The 22,361-nt window shown below is 35.8% G+C and overlaps 1 protein-coding gene across 1 annotated transcript in view; it reads right to left on the reverse strand.

Annotated features, from left to right (window-relative positions):
• The window catches only part of LOC145991677 (uncharacterized), a 31,631-nt gene extending 21,370 nt beyond the window's left edge, over nt 1–10,261 (reverse strand). Inside the window, exon 1 of the mRNA XM_083127739.1 lies at nt 8,906–10,261. Coding sequence (XP_082983865.1) covers nt 8,906–10,261 — 1,356 coding nt within the window. The remainder of the gene's footprint in view (nt 1–8,905) is intronic.
• Between the last annotated feature and the right edge of the window lie 12,100 nt (nt 10,262–22,361).

Genomic DNA, 22,361 nt, shown 5'->3' on the forward strand with positions numbered 1-22,361 from the left:
TACGGGTGGGGTATTGGACTGTAGACTTTGGACTTGATGAGTCGATGGTGGCAGAAAAGGAGATGGACACTGGTTGTATGACACAAACTGCTGAGTCGGGCTGAGTGCATTACTGGGGAGGGGGGAATAGACCTGTGCATGCGAACAGCTGTGAAGTGGTGTCGGGATGAATGTCTGGGGCAAGCTCGCCTGAGCGATTGCCTGATCAATTTCCAATTTCTCTTCCAACAAACGGGAATTAATTAATGACTGCTGGCGTTCGAAATTCTGTAGGTGGGCAATTAATTCTTCTGTTCTGGCAAAATGCTTGTTGGTTAAACAACCAATGTATTTGGCTCGCAGTCCCGTGATAATATAAGAGAGAGTTTGTTCTTCAGTGGCGTTCGGGAAGTATTGCTGGACTAATGCCTTTTTAGCAATAACGTAGGTGTGAATGGGTTCGGTTACCACTTGTTTTCTTTGGAGTATTATCTGTACAGGATCTGCTGACAGGTATGATCCCTTGAATAGCGTACTTAGCTCGTCTTTGATATGGGTATATGTCAAGTCTACAAAATTGGGTCGTTTCTGTATGTCATGAAAATAGGTTAAAGCGGTGTCCGTCAAAAATAAAGGTAACATCTCTTTACGCTTAGCTTCCGACCATCCTGCGGCGTGTGCTACATTTTGGAACTTGAGGAAAAATGAGTCAATGTGCTTAGGGTCATTTCCGCTAAATGGTGCCGGGTATAATGCAGTGGGGATTGGGGTGGCCATGTTAGTGGTGGAAATTTGTACAGCTACGTTACCAGAACTATTAACAGTGTTAGAGGAAGTTGAAACGGGAGCTGGGGTACTTGCTAAGGGTTGGGGTTGGTTTTTGTTGGGTGTTTGTAGTCCAAGGACAAATTGAGGGTAATTTCTATTAGCAGACCTTAACCGTGTTAGTGGAGGGCAGGGAATTGGGGTTAAAGGTCGTGAATTTATTGGACTTGCCGTGATTGCAGTTGCTAACTCTATGATTTGGTCGAGGGAGGAATCTAGGTGTTCGTGCAACGCTATCTGTGACGTATTCATAAACGAAGGTTCGTCGTGCTGACCAAAGAACAAATGAAAGTATGGGTATACAGTTATTTATGTCATTAATATATCGCTGGTCAAAGAAGTATAAGCAAGTGTTCTCATTCCTGTGTGAATGATGCTTGAATACATGTTATGCAGAAGAACTAGATTTTGTTGAAAAAGGGGGGGGGGGGGCTCGGCATAAAAAGAAAAAGAGGGGTTGTTTTCCATAGGGTAATACACAAAATTGTCACTGGGTCTGACGCATCTTAAGCGTACTGCGGGAGTATGAGTTGGAATTACCGAAAAAATTACTTTAAAAATGCTCCCAAAGTGGGAGGGAGGGGTGGGAGAGAATAATTTAATGTAAAGCAATTCGTACAGGAGGGTACTTAATTGCAAAAAAAGGGCCTCAAGCACCTCCACCATGTTGTAAGCCCGTTTTACCCTCTACAATATTGACGTTTATGAAGACTTCCAACTTCCTGTGTTTCAAGCACATTTTTTCGACAATTCGTGTAAAATATATGTTTTTGAGAACTGTTCGATATTATGCATGGTATTGTAAATAAAATGTCGCATAAACTCCTTACAAATTTGCTTCTTACTGCACAAACTTGATGGCAATTTCCTCCAGGTGGAGAAAAACTCAATTCAGTGTTTCAAACCCCCCCAAATTTCAAGTCGAGTAAGCAGAACCGTAAATATCCTTCAAGGTTCTTTTTCCAATTTATTATTTCTGTTTGATTATGTATTATAATAGCGGTATATTGTATCTAAGTTCATGGAAAGTGTTAAATTGAAAACCTAACACCGCAGCGTTTATCGTCTAGTGGAAGGACCTACTCAAAGTTGGCTACTCTCACCTGGAGTTGAAGTGCAATGTTGCTAAGTTTACGATTTCATGACTTAGAATTGTTTCGGGGCGGTCAAATAAGATGTTGCGAAGTATACGTGTATTTCTCGAAAAATCAAGTATTCATTCTATAGTTAAAATGTCAGAATTAAAACGCTTTTCAGACTCTGAAAGGCATAATAATTCAAGATTTTAAAGAAAACCACCTCTGGCATGGTCTGTACAGAAAATAAGATTCAAACGAAAATTAGCATTTAACTCGAATTTCTCGAAAAATCAAGATAAAATCCTATAGTCGAAATGTAAAAATTAAAACGCTTTTCAGGCTCTGAAACACATAATAATTCAACATTTTAAAAAAATTATCTCTGGCTTGGTCCGTATAGAAAATGAGTCTCTTCTGAGTATTAGCATTATACGAGTATTTATGGAAAAAGTCAAGTATTCATCCTATAGTCCAAATGTCAAAATTAAAACGCTTTTCAGACTCTGAGAGGCATAACAATTCAACATTTTAAAGAAAATCATCTCTGGCTTGGTCTGTATAAAAAATGAGACTAAAATGAGTATTAGCTTTAAACGCGAATTTCCCAAAAAATCAAGTTTTTATCCTAAAGTTGAAATGTCCGAATTTAAACGCTTTTCAGGCTCTGGGAAATATAATAATTCAACATTTTATAGAAAATCATCTCTGGGTTGATCTGTAGAGAAAATGTGTTTCAAACGAGTGCTTGTATTGAACGTGAATTTCTCGAATAATCAAGATATAATCCTATAGTCCAAAAGTCAGAATTAAAACGCTTTTCAAGCTTTGAGAAACATAATAATTGAACATTTTAAAGAAAATCATCCCTGGCTAGGTCTGTAGAGAAAATTTGTTTCGAACGAAAATTAGCATTTAACGCAAATTTTTCGAAAAAACAAGTTTTGAGACTATAGCCGAAATGTAATAATTAATACGCTTTTCAATCTCTGAAAAGCATAATAATTCAACTATTTAAAGAAAATCATCTCTGGCTTGGTCTGTATAGAAAATGAGTCCCACATTGAACGCGAAGTGCTCGAAAAATCAAGATTTGATCCTATAGTCGAAATGTCATAAATAAAAAGGTTTTCAGTCTCTGAAAGGCATAATAATTTAACGTTTTAATGAAAATCAACTCTGGCTTGGTCTGTAGAGAAAATAAGTATAAATTGAGTATAAGCATTAAACGCTAATTTGTCGTAAAATCAAGGTTTGATCCTATAGTCAAAATGTCAGAAATAAAACGGTCTTCAGGCTCTGAAAGATTAATAATTTAACATTTTAATGGAAATCATCTCTGGCTTGGTCTGTAAAGAAAATGAGTTTCAAATGAAAATTAGTATTGAACGCGAATTTCTCGAAAAATCAAGTTTTGATCCTATAGTCGAAATGTGACAATTAAAGCGCTTTTCAGGCTCTGAAAAACTTAATAATTTAACATTTTAATGTAAATCATCTCTGGCTTGGTCTGTAAAGAAAATGAATTTCAAACGAAAATTAGGATTGATCGCGAATTTCTCGAAAAATCAAGTTTTGATCCTATAGTCGAAAGGTAATAATTAAAACGCTTTTCAGGCTCTGAAAACCATAATAATTCAACATTTTAAAGGAAATCATCTCTGGCTTGGTCTGTGTAAAAAATGAGTCTCAAGTGAGTGTTAGCATTGAACGCAAATTTCTCGAAAAATCAAGTTTTGATCCTATAGTTGAAATGTGACAATTAAAGCGCTTTTCAGGCTCTGAAAAGCTTAATAATTCAACATTTTATTGTAAATCACGTCTGGCTTGGTCTGTATAAAAAATGAGTCTCAAACAACTACTAGTTATGTACAGTTCGGAACATTTATTTGACCGCCCCGAAAAATTTCAAAGTCCGGAATTCGTAAAATTGGCAGCATAGCGCTTCAGAGCCAACTAAGAGTAGCCAACTTTGCAACAATTCTTCTTCCTGAATGAAAACGCTCGTGATTTTTTGTTTCATTCTTTCACATTCCATAAAGTAAAGATACCCTAAAGCAGCAATAAAATATATGAGTAGACAAAAAAATGTTAAGTAGAAATACGAATGTTGAAAATATTTCAAGATTCTTGGTTCTGAATTTGAAAATAGGAAAATGTATGTACATTGTGAAACACTGAACAGGTTCTCATCCACCTGGAAAGAATTGCGGTCACATTTGAATGCAAGAAGGCAAATTTATGATGATTTTATGCGAAATGTTTAGTAAAGATACCTTGCACAACACCAAACGATTCTTCAAAGTGTGTATTTTCCTTGGTTCTTGACGAAAAATGGTTCGAAACTCCGGCACAATGTTGCTTCAACTGAGATTATCGTGTTTTACTGAGCTTTCTGTCAACAATCTCCTGGAGTAGTTGGTTAGATGACATCATTTTCGTTTTTTTACTGTTCTCGTCAAGATCGAAACATCGTATTTTCAAATTCCACCCTTTCCTTATTATTTTTTCCTTTTTATTTACCGAGTACGAAGTGCTTTAATAATGTAATATAAGATTATATGATATTACTGTAAATACTTATGCGATGCATACTCAGTGGTGACAATTGGGTTTCAAAACTAATGGGGTAAGGTGCCAAGACTAGGGGCCGGGGGGGGCAAGGACAGTTTACTTTCCCTTGGAAGATAAGGCTTAAGTAGTGTAAAAGGCCATATTATAAACTCGAGAAAGTATGAGCCCCCTCAGATTGATTTGCCTACACTTAAAACTAGCTCAAGATGTGCATATGAGCTTATTGCTCAAGTGTGGTACTCTGTCTAATCCATGATTTTTGTAAAAATGCCCTCGGGAATTTCCTGTGAAAGTATGAGCCTCCTCAGATTGATTTGCCTACACTTATAAAAAGCACTTCTGTGAGATTGTTGTCCATAAACTTGTCAAAAATATGCCCCTCTTGATATTTTTTTTGGCTACACCTAAAATTAAGCCAAAAAATCACCCACACACACACACACCCACCCACACCCACCCACACACACACATATTTAATTCTGGTTTAAGTTCAATTGAACACCAGCGTCAACTTGCATATCTAGTACTAAGACAATGTAATATGCAGAGGCCTTCTAGAATTGCTCTGTGACTCTCTCATTTCTTACATCATAAACATATGATTTTTCACCTATGAGAATAACACTACATATGGTGCCATCAGGGAGTGTATCGTGGAATTCACAGATAATTTTAATGTTTGTCCTGTCATTAACCACAACTTGTTTCCTTTTTGAAGTGTTGATGACAAACATGGGTGTCTGTGCTTTAAATTCATCTGGTGTGTAATACATGTCAGTATTGCCAGTAGTGACCCTTTTGTATGCTGTAAATGCCTCATATAATTTGAGGAAATCATCCTTGGACATGTCTAAATTATAATTTTCTCTAGGAAATACCTCATTTCTGCCATTTTTAAGATATATGTTCTTGATGTTGCAGTTATCAAATTTACTTTAATTTTTTTCCTGATTATTGTGTCTTCCAGTCTGAAACAGTACCACCACAAAATCTGGCATGTCATATTGTATACTGGAGAATGAATTTGTAGCATCAAACTCATATTAGGTACCAGTGGCAGGTTTCTGTACACATTGATATGTATAAAATTGTAAAGGAATCTGTGGATTTTTTAGAATATCTGCTTTGTATTTAAGAACATAACTAACTGGCCTCATATTCAATAACCGGGATTCTTAGCTCCATAGTCTGAATAATGCATTTGCCTTCATCAGGTAGGGTATTAGGCAGAGCTTCCCCTGTAGAGTTTAATGCACTGTACCTCATCAAAGCATTATTATCATTGGCAGCTCTTCTAAATTTAATTCTTAAACCACCCTTCCACATAATATCTTTGTAATCTGTGAAGAATCCTGGCAACAGGCGCATGGGGAACAGTACTGTGTGGTTTTTAGATAATATCTTATCACCAGCCTCAAATCCACCTATTTTGTAGTAAGAAGCCTCGGTTCTGGATAATTTTAGTGTGGCCAAAGCTGTGGAGGTAATGCCGGGGTAATCCACTCTGTTTATAACAACACCATGTTTTCTGATCTCAATTTCAGAGAACAGATGTGGCACAAAATTATCTACCAATCTTGTATTTGTGTTTGCCGGATAATCTGTACCATCGAGCTTTACAACATCAAATTTGATGTATAGATCTGCTCTGTGAGGGTGTATAAAGCCATCCCCTACATCAAGATCAACCTTAATTTCTGTGTTGTGTTGATTTAAATTTGCAAAGGTCCTCCTGTTTGGAGGGAATGATTGTAGCTCATAACTCTCAATATTTTCCATTTTTTTCTTGTATGTATTTTTATTTAAATATTTATCTCTATGATAGCAGTTGTTGTGGCTCCAGCAAAATCAACTAATTCTTCTTTTTCGTTAGTGACCATCAACTGAATGTAATCTATTCTATTATGGCACACAGGAAAATATAATGTTGGTGACGGATTGTAGATGATTGGCTCCATAAATTCAGAATTAGGTTTGAATGTTGCAATGATGCCAGTTTGTTTGTGAGTGCCTATGCCATTTGATTTGGTGATCATACCCTCGGTCACATTACAGTGAATATTCAGAGTCTCTATGGCTAAGAATTTAGGTATATTAACAGCAGTGTGTTTGATGGCTGGTTCAAGTTTTGTGTTGTTCTCAAATCCTAACAGCTCTAATATAGTACCCAGATCCACTGTCTCTGTAGCAGATGCAATCTCTACTCAAAGTTGGCTACTCTCACCTGGAGTTGAAGTACAATGTTGCTAAGTTTACGATTTCGGGACTTAGAATTCTTTCGGGGCGGTCAAATAAGATGTTGCGAAGTATACGTGTATTTCTCGAAAAATCAAGTATTCATCCTATAGTTAAAATGTCAGAATTAAAACGCTTTTCAGACTCTGAAAGGCATAATAATTCAAGATTTTAAAGAAAACCACCTCTGGCATGGTCTGTACAGAAAATAAGTTTCAAACGAAAATTAGCATTTAACTCGAATTTCTCGAAAAATCAAGATAAAATCCTATAGTCGAAATGTAAAAATTAAAACGCTTTTCAGGCTCTGAAACACATAATAATTCAACATTTTAAAGAAAATCATCTCTGGCTTGGTCTGTATAAAAAATGAGACTAAAATGAGTATTAGCTTTAAACGCGAATTTCCCAAAAAATCAAGTTTTTATCCTAAAGTTGAAATGTCAGAATTAAAACGCTTTTCAGGCTCTGAGAAATATAATAATTCAACATTTTATAGAAAATCATCTCTGGGTTGGTCTGTAGGGAAAATGTGTTTCAAACGAGTGCTTGCATTGAACGTGGATTTCTCGAAAAATCAAGATATAATCCTATAGTTCAAAAGTCAGAATTAAAACACTTTTCAGGCTTTGAGAAACATAATAATTGAATATTTTAAAGAAAATCATCCTAGGCTAGGTCTGTAGAGAAAATTTGTTTCAAACGAGTGCTTGCATTGAACGTGAATTACTCGAAATTCAAGATATATTCATATAGTCGTAAAGCCAGAAATTAAACGCATTTCAGGCTCTAAAAAACTTAATAATTCGACATTTTAAAGAAAATCATCTCTGGCTAGGTCTGTAGAGAAAATGAGTCTCAAACATCTACTAGCTATGTACGTGTATTTCTCGAAAAATCAAGTATTCATTCTATAGTTCAAATGTCATAATTAAAAAGCTTTTCAGGCTCTGAAAGGCATAATAATTCAAGATTTTAATGAAAATCATCTCTGGCTTGGTCTGAAGAGAAAACAAGTTTGAAACGAAAGTTAGCATTTAACGCGAATTTTTCGAAAACACAAGATTTAAACCTATAGGGGAAATGTAATAATTAAAACGCTTTTGAGGTTCTGAAAAGCATAATAATTCAACATTTTAAAGGAAATCATGTCTCGCTTGGTCTGTATAAAAGATGTGTCTCAAGAGAGTTTTAGCATTGAACGCTTATTTCTCGAAAAATCAAGTTATGAACCTATAGTCGCATTGTCCGAATTAAATCACTTTTCAGGCTCTGAGAAGCTTAATAATTTAACATTTTAATGTAAATCATCTCTGGCTTGGTCTGTAAAGAAAATGAGTTTCAAACGAAAATTAGGATTGATCGCGAATTTCTCGAAAAATCAAGTTTTGATCCTATAGTCGAAAGGTAATAATTAAAACGCTTTTCAGGCTCTGAAAACCATAATAATTCAACATTTTAAAGGAAATCATCTCTGGCTTGGTCTGTATAAAAAATGAGTCTCAAGTGAGTGTTAGCATTGAACGCAAATTTCTCGAAAAATCAAGTTTTGATCCTATAGTCGAAATGTGACAATTAAAGCGCTTTTCAGGCTCTGAAAAGCTTAATAATTCAACATTTTATTGTAAATCACGTCTGGCTTGGTCTGTATAAAAAATGAGTCTCAAACAACTACTAGTTATGTACACTTCGGAACATTTATTTGACCCCCCCGAAAAATTTCAAAGTCCGGAATTCGTAAAATTGGCAGCATAGCGCTTCAGAGCCAACTTAGAGTAGCCAACTTTGCAACAATTCTTCTTCCTGAATGAAAACGCTCGTGATTTTTTGTTTCATTCTTTCTCATTCCATAAAGAAAAGATACCCTAAAGCAGCAATAAAATATATGAGTAGACAAAAAAATGTTAAGTAGAAATACGAATGTTGAAAATATTTCAAGATTCTTGATTCTTAATTCTTGCAAATACTTTATATGCAACGTTCAACAATGTAATTCCACGATAGTTTGCACACTCCATCATGTCCCCTTTCTTGTGGATAGGTACTATGATACCCGTCCTCCATTCACTTGGCATCTGTCCCTTTTTCCAGATTATGTTTATTATTTCCTTCAAGTCTCTAATGACACTCTCGCCTCCATGCTTAAGCAGCTCTGCTTGCAAGTTATCTATACCAGGTGCTTTACTATTTTTCAATATCTTGACTGCCTCCCATACTTCATCTAACTTTGGACTTTCTATGCCCCCTTCTCCTTCCTCTTCTTCATTTAATCCTTCTTCCAGCATACCTGCTACATCTGCACTGCCATTCAATACATCATTAAAATGCCTTCTCCACCTTTCTAAAATTTCATTAGTGTCACTAATTATATCGCCTGTTTCATTTCTACAGACTGTTGTCCTTGGTTTAAAAACATCTTTTGTATTATTTACCAGCTTATACATCTGTCTTACATTCTTCTGCTCATGCAGGCTTTCCAACTGCTTCATCTCTTGCTTCATCCATTCCCTTTTTCTTTTCCTATGGACTCTCTTCTCAATCCTTCTTTTCTCTTGATATTCATCCCTAGCTCTCCTTGTTGCACTTCTTTGCTGCATCCTCTTATATACATCATTCTTTTCTTTGGTTACATTTTGACATTCCTCATCGAACCACGTTTCTTTCTTTACTGGCTTTTGTGTTTCAAGTACTTCCTTTGCTACATTACTGATCCTCAGCTTATATCTATCCCACCTCTCATCTACATTTTCCACTTCTGCCGGTTTCATCCCGACGAATCCCTCTTGTAGTTTACTTCTGTACCTCTCAACCACCGTTGGATTTCTTAACTGCGTGACATTAAATTTAATCAGGCTAGTCGCCTTCATTTTTCGACTATTAGATATTCTTGCTCTAATCCTTCCCATAATCAAATAATGGTCGGAATCAATATTAGCCCCTCTAAAAGATCTAACATCAATGATATCTGATCTATGTCTACAATCTATTAGCATGTGGTCAATTTGATTGTAAGTTTTTCCATCCGGGGCTCTCCATGTCATTTTATGAATATCCTTGTGCTGGAATAGAGTTGTTGTTATTACTTGATTCCGAGATGCTGCAAACATTATTAGCCTCATACCATTGTTATTTGTTACTTTATGCATACTTTGTTTACCAATTGTTGGTTGATACACGTCTTCAATGCCTATCTGGGCATTGAAGTCTCCAATTACTATTTTTATGTCATTTTTTGGGCAATCATCAAATGCTTTCTCTAACGCATCATAGAAATCTTCTTTTACATCATCTGTGGATACTTCCGTGGGTGCATGTGCATTGATTATACTGTAATTAAAGAACTCTCCTTTAACTCTTAATGTCGATAATCTTGAACTTATAGCTTTAAATCCTATCACTAGATGTTTTAGTTGTTTATGTATTATAAACCCAGTTCCTAGCATATGCAGCCTTTCATCACAGCTATAGAATACAGTTGCTTCTCTCTTTTCCAAAACTCCTTTTCCGATCCAACGTACTTCTTGCAATGCCACTATCGCAGGCTTATAATTATTTAGTTGATCCAGCAACATCCTCAATGCACCTGCCCTATACAAAGATAGCACATTCCAGCTCCCTACATATAGATCCCTTCCCTTTCCATAATTCGCTTGTCCATTGTTCACGCCAGTCCGTCGTCGGTAGATCTGTCCGCCTACATTTCTTTGAGGTCTCGTAACGTGGTTCCTTTTGTGGGATGGGGTTGTCGGCCCCACGCCCAACCCCCATTCTTGGAGGACCAGGATTTGTTTAGGGTTTACTCCCGTAGGGCAGCTGGCTTCACTATGCCTTACGAGTCTGCCCCACCCTTGGTTTTCTGTCAGGGTATCCTTCCCTTAGCCTTTGGGGATCCCTCCCCTCCCTGCAAGGCAGCAGGGGCTGAGCTTAGTTAGTGGCGGCTCTCCTCGCCACATCACAGGATTTTCATCGGAGCCTTGCAGTATTTACCGAGATGAAGTTGCCACTCCACATCTCGCTGCCTCCTCCAATCCTGCTGCTGCTTGTCCGCGACTGTTTCCAGCTAGCCAACATATCTGCTGGCCGTTCCCCTATCCGCAACCTGGGGACGCGCCTGGTGGCATACAGCTCTGCCTCTGGGAAGATAACCCAGCCCAGGTTCGGTCAAATAAGATGTTGCGAAGTATACGTGTATTTCTCGAAAAATCAAGTATTCATCCTATAGTTAAAATGTCAGAATTAAAACGCTTTTCAGACTCTGAAAGGCATAATAATTCAAGAATTTAAAGAAAACCACCTCTGGCATGGTCTGTACAGAAAATAAGTTTCAAACGAAAATTAGCATTTAACTCGAATTTCTCGAAAAATCAAGATAAAATCCTATAGTCGAAATGTAAAAATTAAAACGCTTTTCAGGCTCTGAAACACATAATAATTCAACATTTTAAAGAAAATCATCTCTGGCTTGGTCTGCATAAAAAATGAGACTAAAATGAGTATTAGCTTTAAACGCGAATTTCCCAAAAAATCAAGTTTTATCCTAAAGTTGAAATGTCAGAATTAAAACGCTTTTTTGGGCTCTGAGATTAATAATAATTCAACATTTTATAGAAAATCATCTCTGGGTTGGTCTGTAGAGAAAATGTGTTTCTAACGAGTGCTTGCATTGAACGTGAATTTCTCGAAAAATCAAGATATAATCCTATAGTTCAAAAGTCAGAATTAAAACACTTTTCAGGCTTTGAGAAACATAATAATTGAATATTTTAAAGAAAATCATCCTTGGCTAGGTCTGTAGAGAAAATTTGTTTCGAACGAAAATTAGCATTTGACGCGAATTTTTCCAAAAAAAAACAAGTTTTGAGACTATAGCCGAAATGTAATAATTAATACGCTTTTCAATCTCTGAAAAACATAATAATTCAACATTTTAAAGTAAATCATCTCTGGCTTGGACTGTATAGAAAATGAGACTCTAATGAGTATTAGCATTGAACGCGAAGTTCTCAGAAAATGAAGTTTTGATCCTATAGTTGAAATGTCAGAATTAAAACGCTTTTCAGGCTCTGAGAAAAACAATAATTCAACATTTTATATAAAATCATCTCTGGGTTGGTCTGTAGGGAAAATGTGTTTCAAACGGGTACTTGCATTGAACGTGAATTTCTCGAAAATTCAAGATATAATCCTATAGTCGAAAAGTCAGAATAAATACGCTTTTCATGCTCTGGGAAACATAATAATTCAACATTTTAAAGAAAATCATCTATGGGTTGGTCTGTAGAGAAAATGTGTTTCAAACGAGTGCTTGCATTGAACGTGAATTACTCGAAATTCAAGATATAATCGGATAGTCGTAAAGCCAGAAATTAAACGCATTTCAGGCTCTAAAAAGCTTAATAATTCGACATTTTAAAGAAAATTATCTCTGGCTAGGTCTGTAGAGAAAATGAGTCTCAAACATTTACTAGCTATGTACGTGTATTTCTCGAAAAATCAAATATTCATTCTATAGTTCAAATGTCATAATTAAAAAGCTTTTCAGGCTCTGAAAGGCATAATAATTCAAGATTTTAATGAAAATCATCTCTGGCTTGGTCTGAAGAGAAAACAAGTTTGAAACGAAAGTTAGCATTTAACGCGAATTTTTCGAAAACACAAGATTTAAACCTATAGGGGAAATATAATAATTAAAACGCTTTTCAGGCTCTGAAAAGCTTAATAATTTAACATTTTAATGTAAATCATCTCTGGCTTGGTCTGTATAAAAAATGAGTCTCAAGTGAGTGTTAGCATTGAACACAAATTTCTCGAAAAATCAAGTTTTGATCCTATAGTCGAAATGTGACAATTAAAGCGCTTTTCAGGCTCTGAAAAGCTTAATAATTCAACATTTTATTGTAAATCACGTCTGGCTTGGTACTGTACTACTAGTTATGTACACTTCGCAACATTTATTTGATCGCCCCGAAAAATTTCAAAGTCCGGAATTCGTAAAATTGGCAGCATAGCGCTTCAGAGCCAACTAAGAGTAGCCAACTTTGTAACAATTCTTCTTCCTGAATGAAAACGCTCGTGATTTTTTGTTTCATTCTTTCACATTCCATAAAGTAAAGATACCCTAAAGCAGCAATAAAATATATGAGTAGACAAAAAAATGTTAAGTAGAAATAAGAATGTTGAAAATATTTCAAGATTCTTGGTTCTGAGTTTGAAAATAGGAAAATGTATGTACATTGTGAAACACTGAACAGGTTCTCATCCACCTGGAAAGAATTGCGGTCACATTTGAATGCAAGAAGTCAAATTTATGATGATTTTATGCGAAATGTTTAGTAAAGATACCTTTGCGCAACACCAAACGATTCTTCAAAGTGTATCTTTTCCTTGGTTCTTGACGAAAAATGGTTCGAAACTCCGGCACAATGTTGCTTCAACTGAGTTAACGTGTTTTACTGAGCTTTCTGTCAACAATCTCCTGGAGTAGTTGGTTAGATGACAGCATTTTTCGTTTTTTTACTGTTCAAGTCAAGATCGAAACATCGTAGGTTCAAATCCCACCTTTCCTTATTATTTTTTCCTTTTTATTTACCGAGTACGAAGTGCTGTAATAATGTAATATAAGATTATATGATATTACTGTAAATACTTATGTGATGCATACTCAGTGGCGACAATTGGGTTTCAAAACTGATGGGGTAAGGTGCCAAAACAAGGGGCCTGGGGGGAGGGCAAGGACAGTTTACTTTCCCTTGGAAGATAAAAGGCCATATTATAAACTCGAGAAAGTATGAGCCCCCTCAGATTGATTTGCCTACACTTAAAACTAGCTCAAGATGTGCATATGAGCTTATTGCTCAAGTGTGGTACTCTGTCTAATCCAAGATTTTTGTAAAAATGCCCTCGGGAATTTCCTGTGAAAGTATGAGCCTCCTCAGATTGTTTGCCTACACTTATAAAAAGCACTTCTGTGAGATTGTTGTCCATAAACTTGTCAAAAATATGCCCCTCTTGATATTTTTTTTGGCTACACCTAAAATTAAGCCAAAAAATCACCCACACACACACACACACCCACCCACCCACACCCACCCACACACACACATATTTACTTCTGGTTTAAGTTCAATTGAACACCAGCCTCAACTTGCATATCTAGTACTAAGACAATGTAATATGCAGAGGCCTTCTAGAATTGCTCTGTGACTCTCTCATTTCTTACATCATAAACATATGATTTTTCACCTATGAGAATAACACTACATATGGTGTCATCAGGGAGTGTATCGTGGAATTCACAGATAATTTTAATGTTTGTCCTGTCATTAACCACAACTTGTTTCCTTTTTGAAGTGTTGATGACAAACATGGGTCTCTGTGCTTTAAATTCATCCAGTGTGTAATACATGTCAGTATTGCCAGTAGTGACCCTTTTGTATGCTGTAAATGCCTCATATAATTTGAGGTAATCATCCTTGGACATGTCTAAATTATAATTTTCTCTAGGAAATACCTCATTTCTGCCATTTTTAAGATATATGTTCTTGATGTTGCAGTTATCAAATTTACTTGAATTTTTTTCCTGATTATTGTGTCTTCCAGTCTGAAACAGTACCACCACAAAATCTGGCATGTCATATTGTATACTGGAGAATGAATTTGTAGCATCAAACTCATATTAGGTACCAGTGGCAGGTTTCTGTACACATTGATATTTATAAAATTGTAAAGGAATCTGTGGATTTTTTAGAATATCTGCTTTGTATTTAAGACCATAACTGGCCTCATATTCAACAACCGGGATTCTTAGCTCCATAGTCTGAATAATGCATTTGCCTTCATCAGGTAGGGTATTAGGCAGAGCTTCCCCTGTAGAGTTTAATGCACTGTACGTCATCAAAGCATTATTATCATTTGCAGCTCTTCTAAATGTAATTCTTAAACCACCCTTCCACATAATATCTTTGTAATCTGTGAAGAATCCTGGCAACAGGCGCATGGGGAACAGAACTGTGTGGTTTTTAGATAATATCTTATCACCAGCCTCAAATCCACCTATTTTGTAGTAAGAAGCCTCGGTTTTGGATAATTTTAGTGTGGCCAAAGCTGTGGAGGTAATGCCGGGGTAATCCACTCTGTTTATAACAACACCATGTTTTCTGATCTCAATTTCAGAGAACAGATGTGGCACAAAATTATCTACCAATCTTATATTTGTGTTTGCCGGATAATCTGTACCATCGAGCTTTACAACATCAAATTTGATGTATAGATCTGCTCTGTGAGGGTGTATAAAGCCATCCCCTACATCAAGATCAACCTCAATCTCTGTGTTGGGTTGATTTAAATTTGCAAAGGTCCTCCTGTTTGGAGGGAATGATTGTAGCTCATAACTCTCAATATTTTCCATTTTTTTCTTGTATGTATTTTTATTTAAATATTTATCTCTATGATAGCAGTTGTTGTGGCTCCAGCAAAATCAACTAATTCTTCTTTTTCGTTAGTGACCATCAACTCAATGTAATCTATTATATTATGGCACACAGGAAAATATAATGTGGATGACGAATTGTAGATGATTGGCTCCATAAATTCAGAATTAGGTTTGAATGTTGCAATGATGCCAGTTTGTTTGTGAGTGCCTATGCCATTTGATTTGGTGATCATACCCTCGGCCACATTACAGTGAATATTCAGAGTCTCTATGGCTAAGAATTTAGGTATATTAACAGCAGTGTGTTTGATGGCTGGTTCAAGTTTTGTGTTGTTCTCAAATCCTAACAGCTCTCCTATAGTACCCAGATCCACTGTCTCTGTAGCAGATGCAATCTCTACTCTGTGAGTGACAGAATTTTGACTTAACACTATACCTCTGGGTAACTGAGCATTTAAAGTGGACAGATTATACTGCCCTGGAGTGATGACAATGTTTTGGTCACCAACTGCAATTTTGTTGTTGTGGTGTGTAATATTAGGGATCAAGTAAATGCCATAAAATGCTCTGAGAGCTATTGTTTTGGGATACACTATGTCATCATGTAATTTGAGTTTCAATATTGAATTTTGGCTGGTGAGATGGAATACCCCCATGATGTTTTAAATACCACAAGGCTTTTTGAAAATCTTCAATTGATGGTTTATTTATTTGAGACATATATCTAAGAACAGATAAACACAAATATCCACAATTAACATCTTTGAAATTTTGAACACGTGCATTACTGTAATAAAGATTAGTTGATTTTAGATATTTTACTAAATTTTCAGGTGGAACACCTCCAAATGAATCAAACACAAATGCCTCATCTTTTAAATATTTAAGATAACAGATCCAGTGAGTGCCCTGATTTTTGTACTTATCTAAATTAACTATGGCACACTCTTTGTTGAGTGGTTGTTCTGGTAAAGAATCAGACATGTACACACCTCTAAAATTTTTGATGCCCAGTGGCTTGATTAAAGCTTCAGTATCTTGGTTTGTAAGCGGCTCTTGTTTTTTTTAAACTTATTCATGGCTCTCTTAACACCTTCGCCTTGTTTCTCCATGGCCAGGTTATGGCGCCTCTGCTCATCTAATTCTGCCTTATTTTTTTTGGCATCTATTACTGTTTTTGCTATGGCAGCTGATCCCCCGGCCAAGCTCCCCACAGCAACGAGAGCAGCTAAGATGGCAGGGATAGTAAATATAAATCCCCCCACATGTGATTTTTTTCTTGATTGCTGTAATTTTTTTAATTGGGGGTACTAAGCAACAATTTCATACCATGGCCCTTGGCAAGACAAGAATTTTTTTTCTTGCGCTGCTTTTTGGTTAAAAGACTATCAATAGTTTTAAGAGATTTAAGACCTGCATAAGGTATTTGATACATAACACCCTTGGCCTTCATGCTACGTTTATTATATACATATTCACAACCCCCACCCCAGTTTTTGTTTGGTGTTCATAGCTATGGTGGTTCCCAATGCTGCTATTCTCTCACTTAAAGAAGCATCTTTGCTTACAAATCTACCAAATGCAGCCTCTTCTAATTTCTTGTCTCCAACATGTCTCTTGTCAAGATCAGAATGTGTGTTGTATGCTATGTCATGGTCTCTACAAGCAGCATCTAGGGGATTAACACCAGGGTCCCCTCTGTTTAATCTATGGTCCAATTTTGTGCCGGGACCACAATATTGATAGCCTGGAATGTGTAGTTCAAATGGCAGCTTGTTTATGATGTCATTAACCAGCCCCCGACCCTCAGAGATATTCCAAAATTTAGGTGGTAGAGTATTAATAATTTTTATAAGATATCCAATCCCCTTAGTGTCATTCACTATAAAATTAGACAATTTTGTGCTTATCATGTCCATAATTCCAAACTTTTCATTGTAAAAATTGTGGTTGCCTGCATTTTCCTCCCCAGCTATCACCAGCAACTTATCTACAAGTTTCCTGACATCATCAACCCACACAAATTCTTTAGGCAGGGTGTTGTGTTGTTTGATTCCACTACCTGTCTTGATTTGTGACCATATGGGCTTGATTAAATTGTTGTATTTTGCTCCACTGCTCGACTTGACTCTTTTTTGTGTGGGATAATTGTTCTGGTATAGAGCATCTGATTTTATTAATATTTCTTTGTAATACTCATAATCTTGATCTGTATAGCTGCCAGGAATCTTCCTAGTCATCAGTTCCCACAATCCAGGTGTGCCGGGATACTTAACAAAAGCACCTTTTTCTCCAAGACGAGATTCTGAATATACAATCAGGTCATCTCCCATAAATGTTACTCTGAAATTGCCAATTCTATGTATGATGCTACCATCACGCTCTGTGTCAGCATATAAGCCAAAAACCTCATCTTTGTTGTCTTTAGGTGTGCTTAAATATTTTTGAGCAAGAAGACCCAATTCAATAGGATCCTGAGTAGCTTCAATTCTTCGAGGACCAACAGGACTAGGTGTATGAATACTAGAAAGTGGGGTGAATGGATAATCTAATATGTTTCTTGCAGCTACAGGTACAAGCTCTGTGATTAAATTTTGATTTTGCTCTGTAACAGTTTTGATATTTTTACCTAATTCACTAATAGCATCAATAATATGCTTGCGCTTGTGTTGCTCATAAAAACCTCGGTTCTCTGATTTCCATCCCTTAAATCTTTTTACAAGATAATCTTTTAATTTAAGATCATCAATGATTGGCCTTTTCATGTTTATTTATATATGTTTCAATGTCTAGAAAATTGTTGATTTTATTTCTGTATTTGCCACTATTGGGTTTTCTTGTCATATCAATTGTGACAAACCCATAACTGTCCTGGTTCCAGCACCTACTGCAAATCTTAGAAAAATCATTGTAGCTCAAGTCCCCACCTACATATTCATCATGTACGTGTTTGAGGTTGGTATGGTCTTGATGAAACACACATATAAAATTGCTGTTGTCACGGATCAGCTGCTTCGGAATTTTTGAAAAAGTCTGTGCCAGGTAGAAGCAATCAATGTTTTTTAGATACAAAGCAGTGAGGTATTAACGATCATTATGAGGTTTTGAATTTTTTTGTTTGTCACTCACTATATAAATACTTATTAGTAGTTTCTTATCGAATCTGCCTTCGTCGCAATAACAATTTATTTATGTTAATTAGCGATTTACTATTAGTTTTAGACGCATGCTAAGATGGTGGTGAGGGAATTGACAACAGTCATTAGGAAGGAACGGACATAAAATTACCAATCTTAGCAATTTGAACTCATTAAACGCTCTCCTTCGTTACAGTACTGCACTACATCACTACTTGACATAACTGTATATCTTTTTTTAGTATATCGAAATCAAAGAATCAATATTTTAGGTGTCAGTGAAGAACATATAATACATAACTTAAATAACATTACATTTTGCATCCTGAATACATATATGTGATTTATGAATTAATCATGATGTGGGATTTGAACCCGCGACCTTTCAAGCTTGATTAAAATTAATGATAACAGCGGCTAACCAACTGCTCTACCTTAACTTAATGACGTTGTACCCTTAAAAACATATTGACGTTTATGAAGACTTCCAACTTCCTGTGTTTCAAGCACATTTTTTCGACAATTCGTGTAAAATATAAGTTTTTGAGAACTGTTCGATATTATGCAAGGTATTCTAAATAAAATGTCGCATAAACTCCTCACAAATTTGCTTCTTACTGCACAAACTTGATGGCAATTTCCTCCAGGTGGAGAAAAACTCAATTCAGTGTTTCAAACCCCCAAATTTCAAGTCGAGTAAGCAGAACCGTAAATATCCCTCAAGGTTCTTTTTCCAATTTATTATTTCTGTTTGATTATGTATTATAATAGCGGTATATTGTTTCTATGTTCATGGAAAGTGTTAAATTGAAAACCTAACACCGCAGCGTTTATCGTCTAGTGGAAGAACCTACTCAAAGTTGGCTACTCTCACCTGGAGTTGAAGTGCAATGTTGCTAAGTTTACGATATCGGGACTTAGAATTCTTTCGGGGCGGTCAAATGAGATGTTGCGAAGTATACGTGTATTTCTCGAAAAATCAAGTATTCATCCTATAGTTAAAATGTCAGAATTAAAACGCTTTTCAGACTCTGAAAGGCATAATAATTCAAGATTTTAAAGAAAACCACCTCTGGCATGGTCTGTACAGAAAATAAGTTTCAAACGAAAATTAGCATTTAACTCGAATTTCTCGAAAAATCAAGATAAAATCCTATAGTCGAAATGTAAAAATTAAAACGCTTTTAAGGCTCTGAAACACATAATAATTCAACATTTTAAAGAAAATCATCTCTGGCTTGGTCTGTATAAAAAATGAACCAAAAAGAGTATTAGCTTTAAACGCGAATTTGCCAAAAAATCAAGTTTTTATCCTAAAGTTGAAATGTCAGAATTAAAACGCTTTTCAGGCTCTGAGAAATATAAAAATTCAACATTTTATAGAAAATCATCTCTGGGTTGGTCTGTAGGGAAAATGTGTTTCAAACGAGTGCTTGCATTGAACGTGAATTTCTCGGAAATTCAAGATATAATCCTATAGTCGAAAAGTCAGAATAAATACGCTTTTCTGGCTCTGGGAAACATAATAATTCAACATTTTAAAGAAAATCATCTATGGGTTGGTCTGTAGAGAAAATGTGTTTCAAACGAGTGCTTGCATTGAACGTGAATTACTCGAAATTCAAGATATAATCGTATAGTCGTAAAGCCAGAAATTAAACGCATTTCAGGCTCTAAAAAGCTTAATAATTCGACATTTTAAAGAAAATCATCTCTGGCTAGGTCTGTAGAGAAAATGAGTCTCAAACATCATCTATGTACGTGTATTTCTCGAAAAATCAAGTATTCATTCTATAGTTCAAATGTCATAATTAAAAAGCTTTTCAGGCTCTGAAAGGCATAATAATTCAAGATTTTAATGAAAATCATCTCTGGCTTGGTCTGAAGAGAAAACAAGTTTGAAACGAAAGTTAGCATTTAACGCGAATTTTTCGAAAACAAAAGATTTAAACCTATAGCGGAAATGTAATAATTAAAACGCTTTTCAGGCTCTGAAAAACTTAATAATATAACATTTTAATGTAAATCATCTCTAGCTTGGTCTGTAAAGAAAATGAGTTTCAGACGAAAATTAGTTTTGAACGAAAATTACTCGAAAAATCAAGTTTTGATCCTATAGTAGAAATGTAATAATTAAAACGCTTTTGAGGCTCTGAAAAGCTTAATAATTCAACATTTTATTGTAAATCACGTCTGGCTTGGTCTGGATAAAAAATGAGTCTCAAACAACTACTAGTTATGTACACTTCGCAACATTTATTTGACCGCCCGGAAAATTTCAAAGTCCGGAATTCGTAAAATTGGCAGCATAGCGCTTCAGAGCCAACTAAGAGTAGCCAACTTTGCAACAATTCTTCTTCCTGAATGAAAACGCTCGTGATTTTTTGTTTCATTCTTTCACATTCCATAAAGTAAAGATACCCTAAAGCAGCAATAAAATATATGAGTAGACAAAAAAATGTTAAGTAGAAATACGAATGTTGAAAATATTTCAAGATTCTTGGTTCTGAGTTTGAAAATAGGAAAATGTATGTACATTGTGAAACACTGAACAGGTTCTCATCCACCTGGAAAGAATTGCGGTCACATTTGAATGCAAGAAGGCAAATTTATGATGATTTTATGCGAAATGTTTAGTAAAGATACCTTGCACAACACCAAACGATTCTTCAAAGTGTATCTTTTCCTTGGTTCTTGACGAAAAATGGTTCGAAACTCCGGCACAATGTTGCTTCAACTGAGATTAACGTGTTTTACTGAGCTTTCTGTCAACAATCTCCTGGAGCAGTTGGTTAGATGACAGCACTTTTCGTTTTTTTACTGTTCTCGTCAAGATCGATACATCGTAGGTTCAAATCCCACCTTTCCTTATTATTTTTTCCTTTTTATTTACCGAGAACGAAGTGCTGTAATAATGTAATATAAGATTATATGATATTACTGTAAATACTTATGCGATGCATACTCAGTGGCGACAATTGGGTTTCAAAACTGATGGGGTAAGGTGCCAAAACTAGGGGCCGGGGGGGGGGCAAGGACAGTTTACTTTCCCTTGGAAGATAAGGTTTAAGTAGTGTAAAAGGCCATATTATAAACTCGAGAATGTATGAGCCCCCTCAGATGGATTTGCCTACACTTAAAACTAGCTCAAGATGTGCATATGAACTTATTGCTCAAGTGTGGTACTCTGTCTAATCCAAGATTTTTGTAAAAATGCCCTCGGGAATTTCCTGTGAAAGTATGAGGCTCCTCAGATTGATTTGCCTACACTTATAAAAAGCACTTCTGTGAGATTGTTGTCCATAAACTTGTCAAAAATATGCCCCTCTTGATATTTTTTTTGGCTACACCTAAAATTAAGACAAAAAATCACCCACACACACACACACCCACCCACACCCACCCACACACACACATATTTACTTCTGGTTTAAGTTCAATTGAACACCAGCCTCAACTTGCATATCTAGTACTAAGACAATGTAATATGCAGAGGCCTTCTGGAATTGCTCTGTGACTCTCTCATTTCTTACATCATAAGCATATGATTTTTCACCTATGAGAATAACACTACATATGGTGTCATCAGGGAGTGTATCGTGGAATTCACAGATAATTTTAATGTTTGTCCTGTCATTAACCACAACTTGTTTCCTTTTTGAAGTGTTGATGACAAACATGGGTCTCTGTGCTTTAAATTCATCTAGTGTGTAATACATGTCAGTATTGCCAGTAGTGACCCTTTTGTATGCTGTAAATGCCTCAAATAATTTGAGGAAATCATCCTCGGACATGTCTAAATTATAATTTTCTCTAGGAAATACCTCATTTCTGCCATTTTTAAGATATATGTTCTTGATGTTGCAGTTATCAAATTTACTTTAATTTTTTTCCTGATTATTGTGTCTTCCAGTCTGAAACAGTACCACCTCAAAATCTGGCATGTCATATTGTATACTGGAGAATGAATTTGTAGCATCAAACTCATAATAGGTACCAGTGGCAGGTTTCTGTTCACATTGATATTTATAAAATTGTAAAGGAATCTGTGGATTTTTTAGAATAACTGCTTTTTATTTAAGACCATAACTGGCCTCATATTCA

Source organism: Lepisma saccharinum, chromosome 8, assembly GCF_977018435.1.
Source record: "Lepisma saccharinum chromosome 8, izLepSacc3.1, whole genome shotgun sequence".
Lineage (NCBI taxonomy): Eukaryota > Metazoa > Arthropoda > Insecta > Zygentoma > Lepismatidae > Lepisma > Lepisma saccharinum.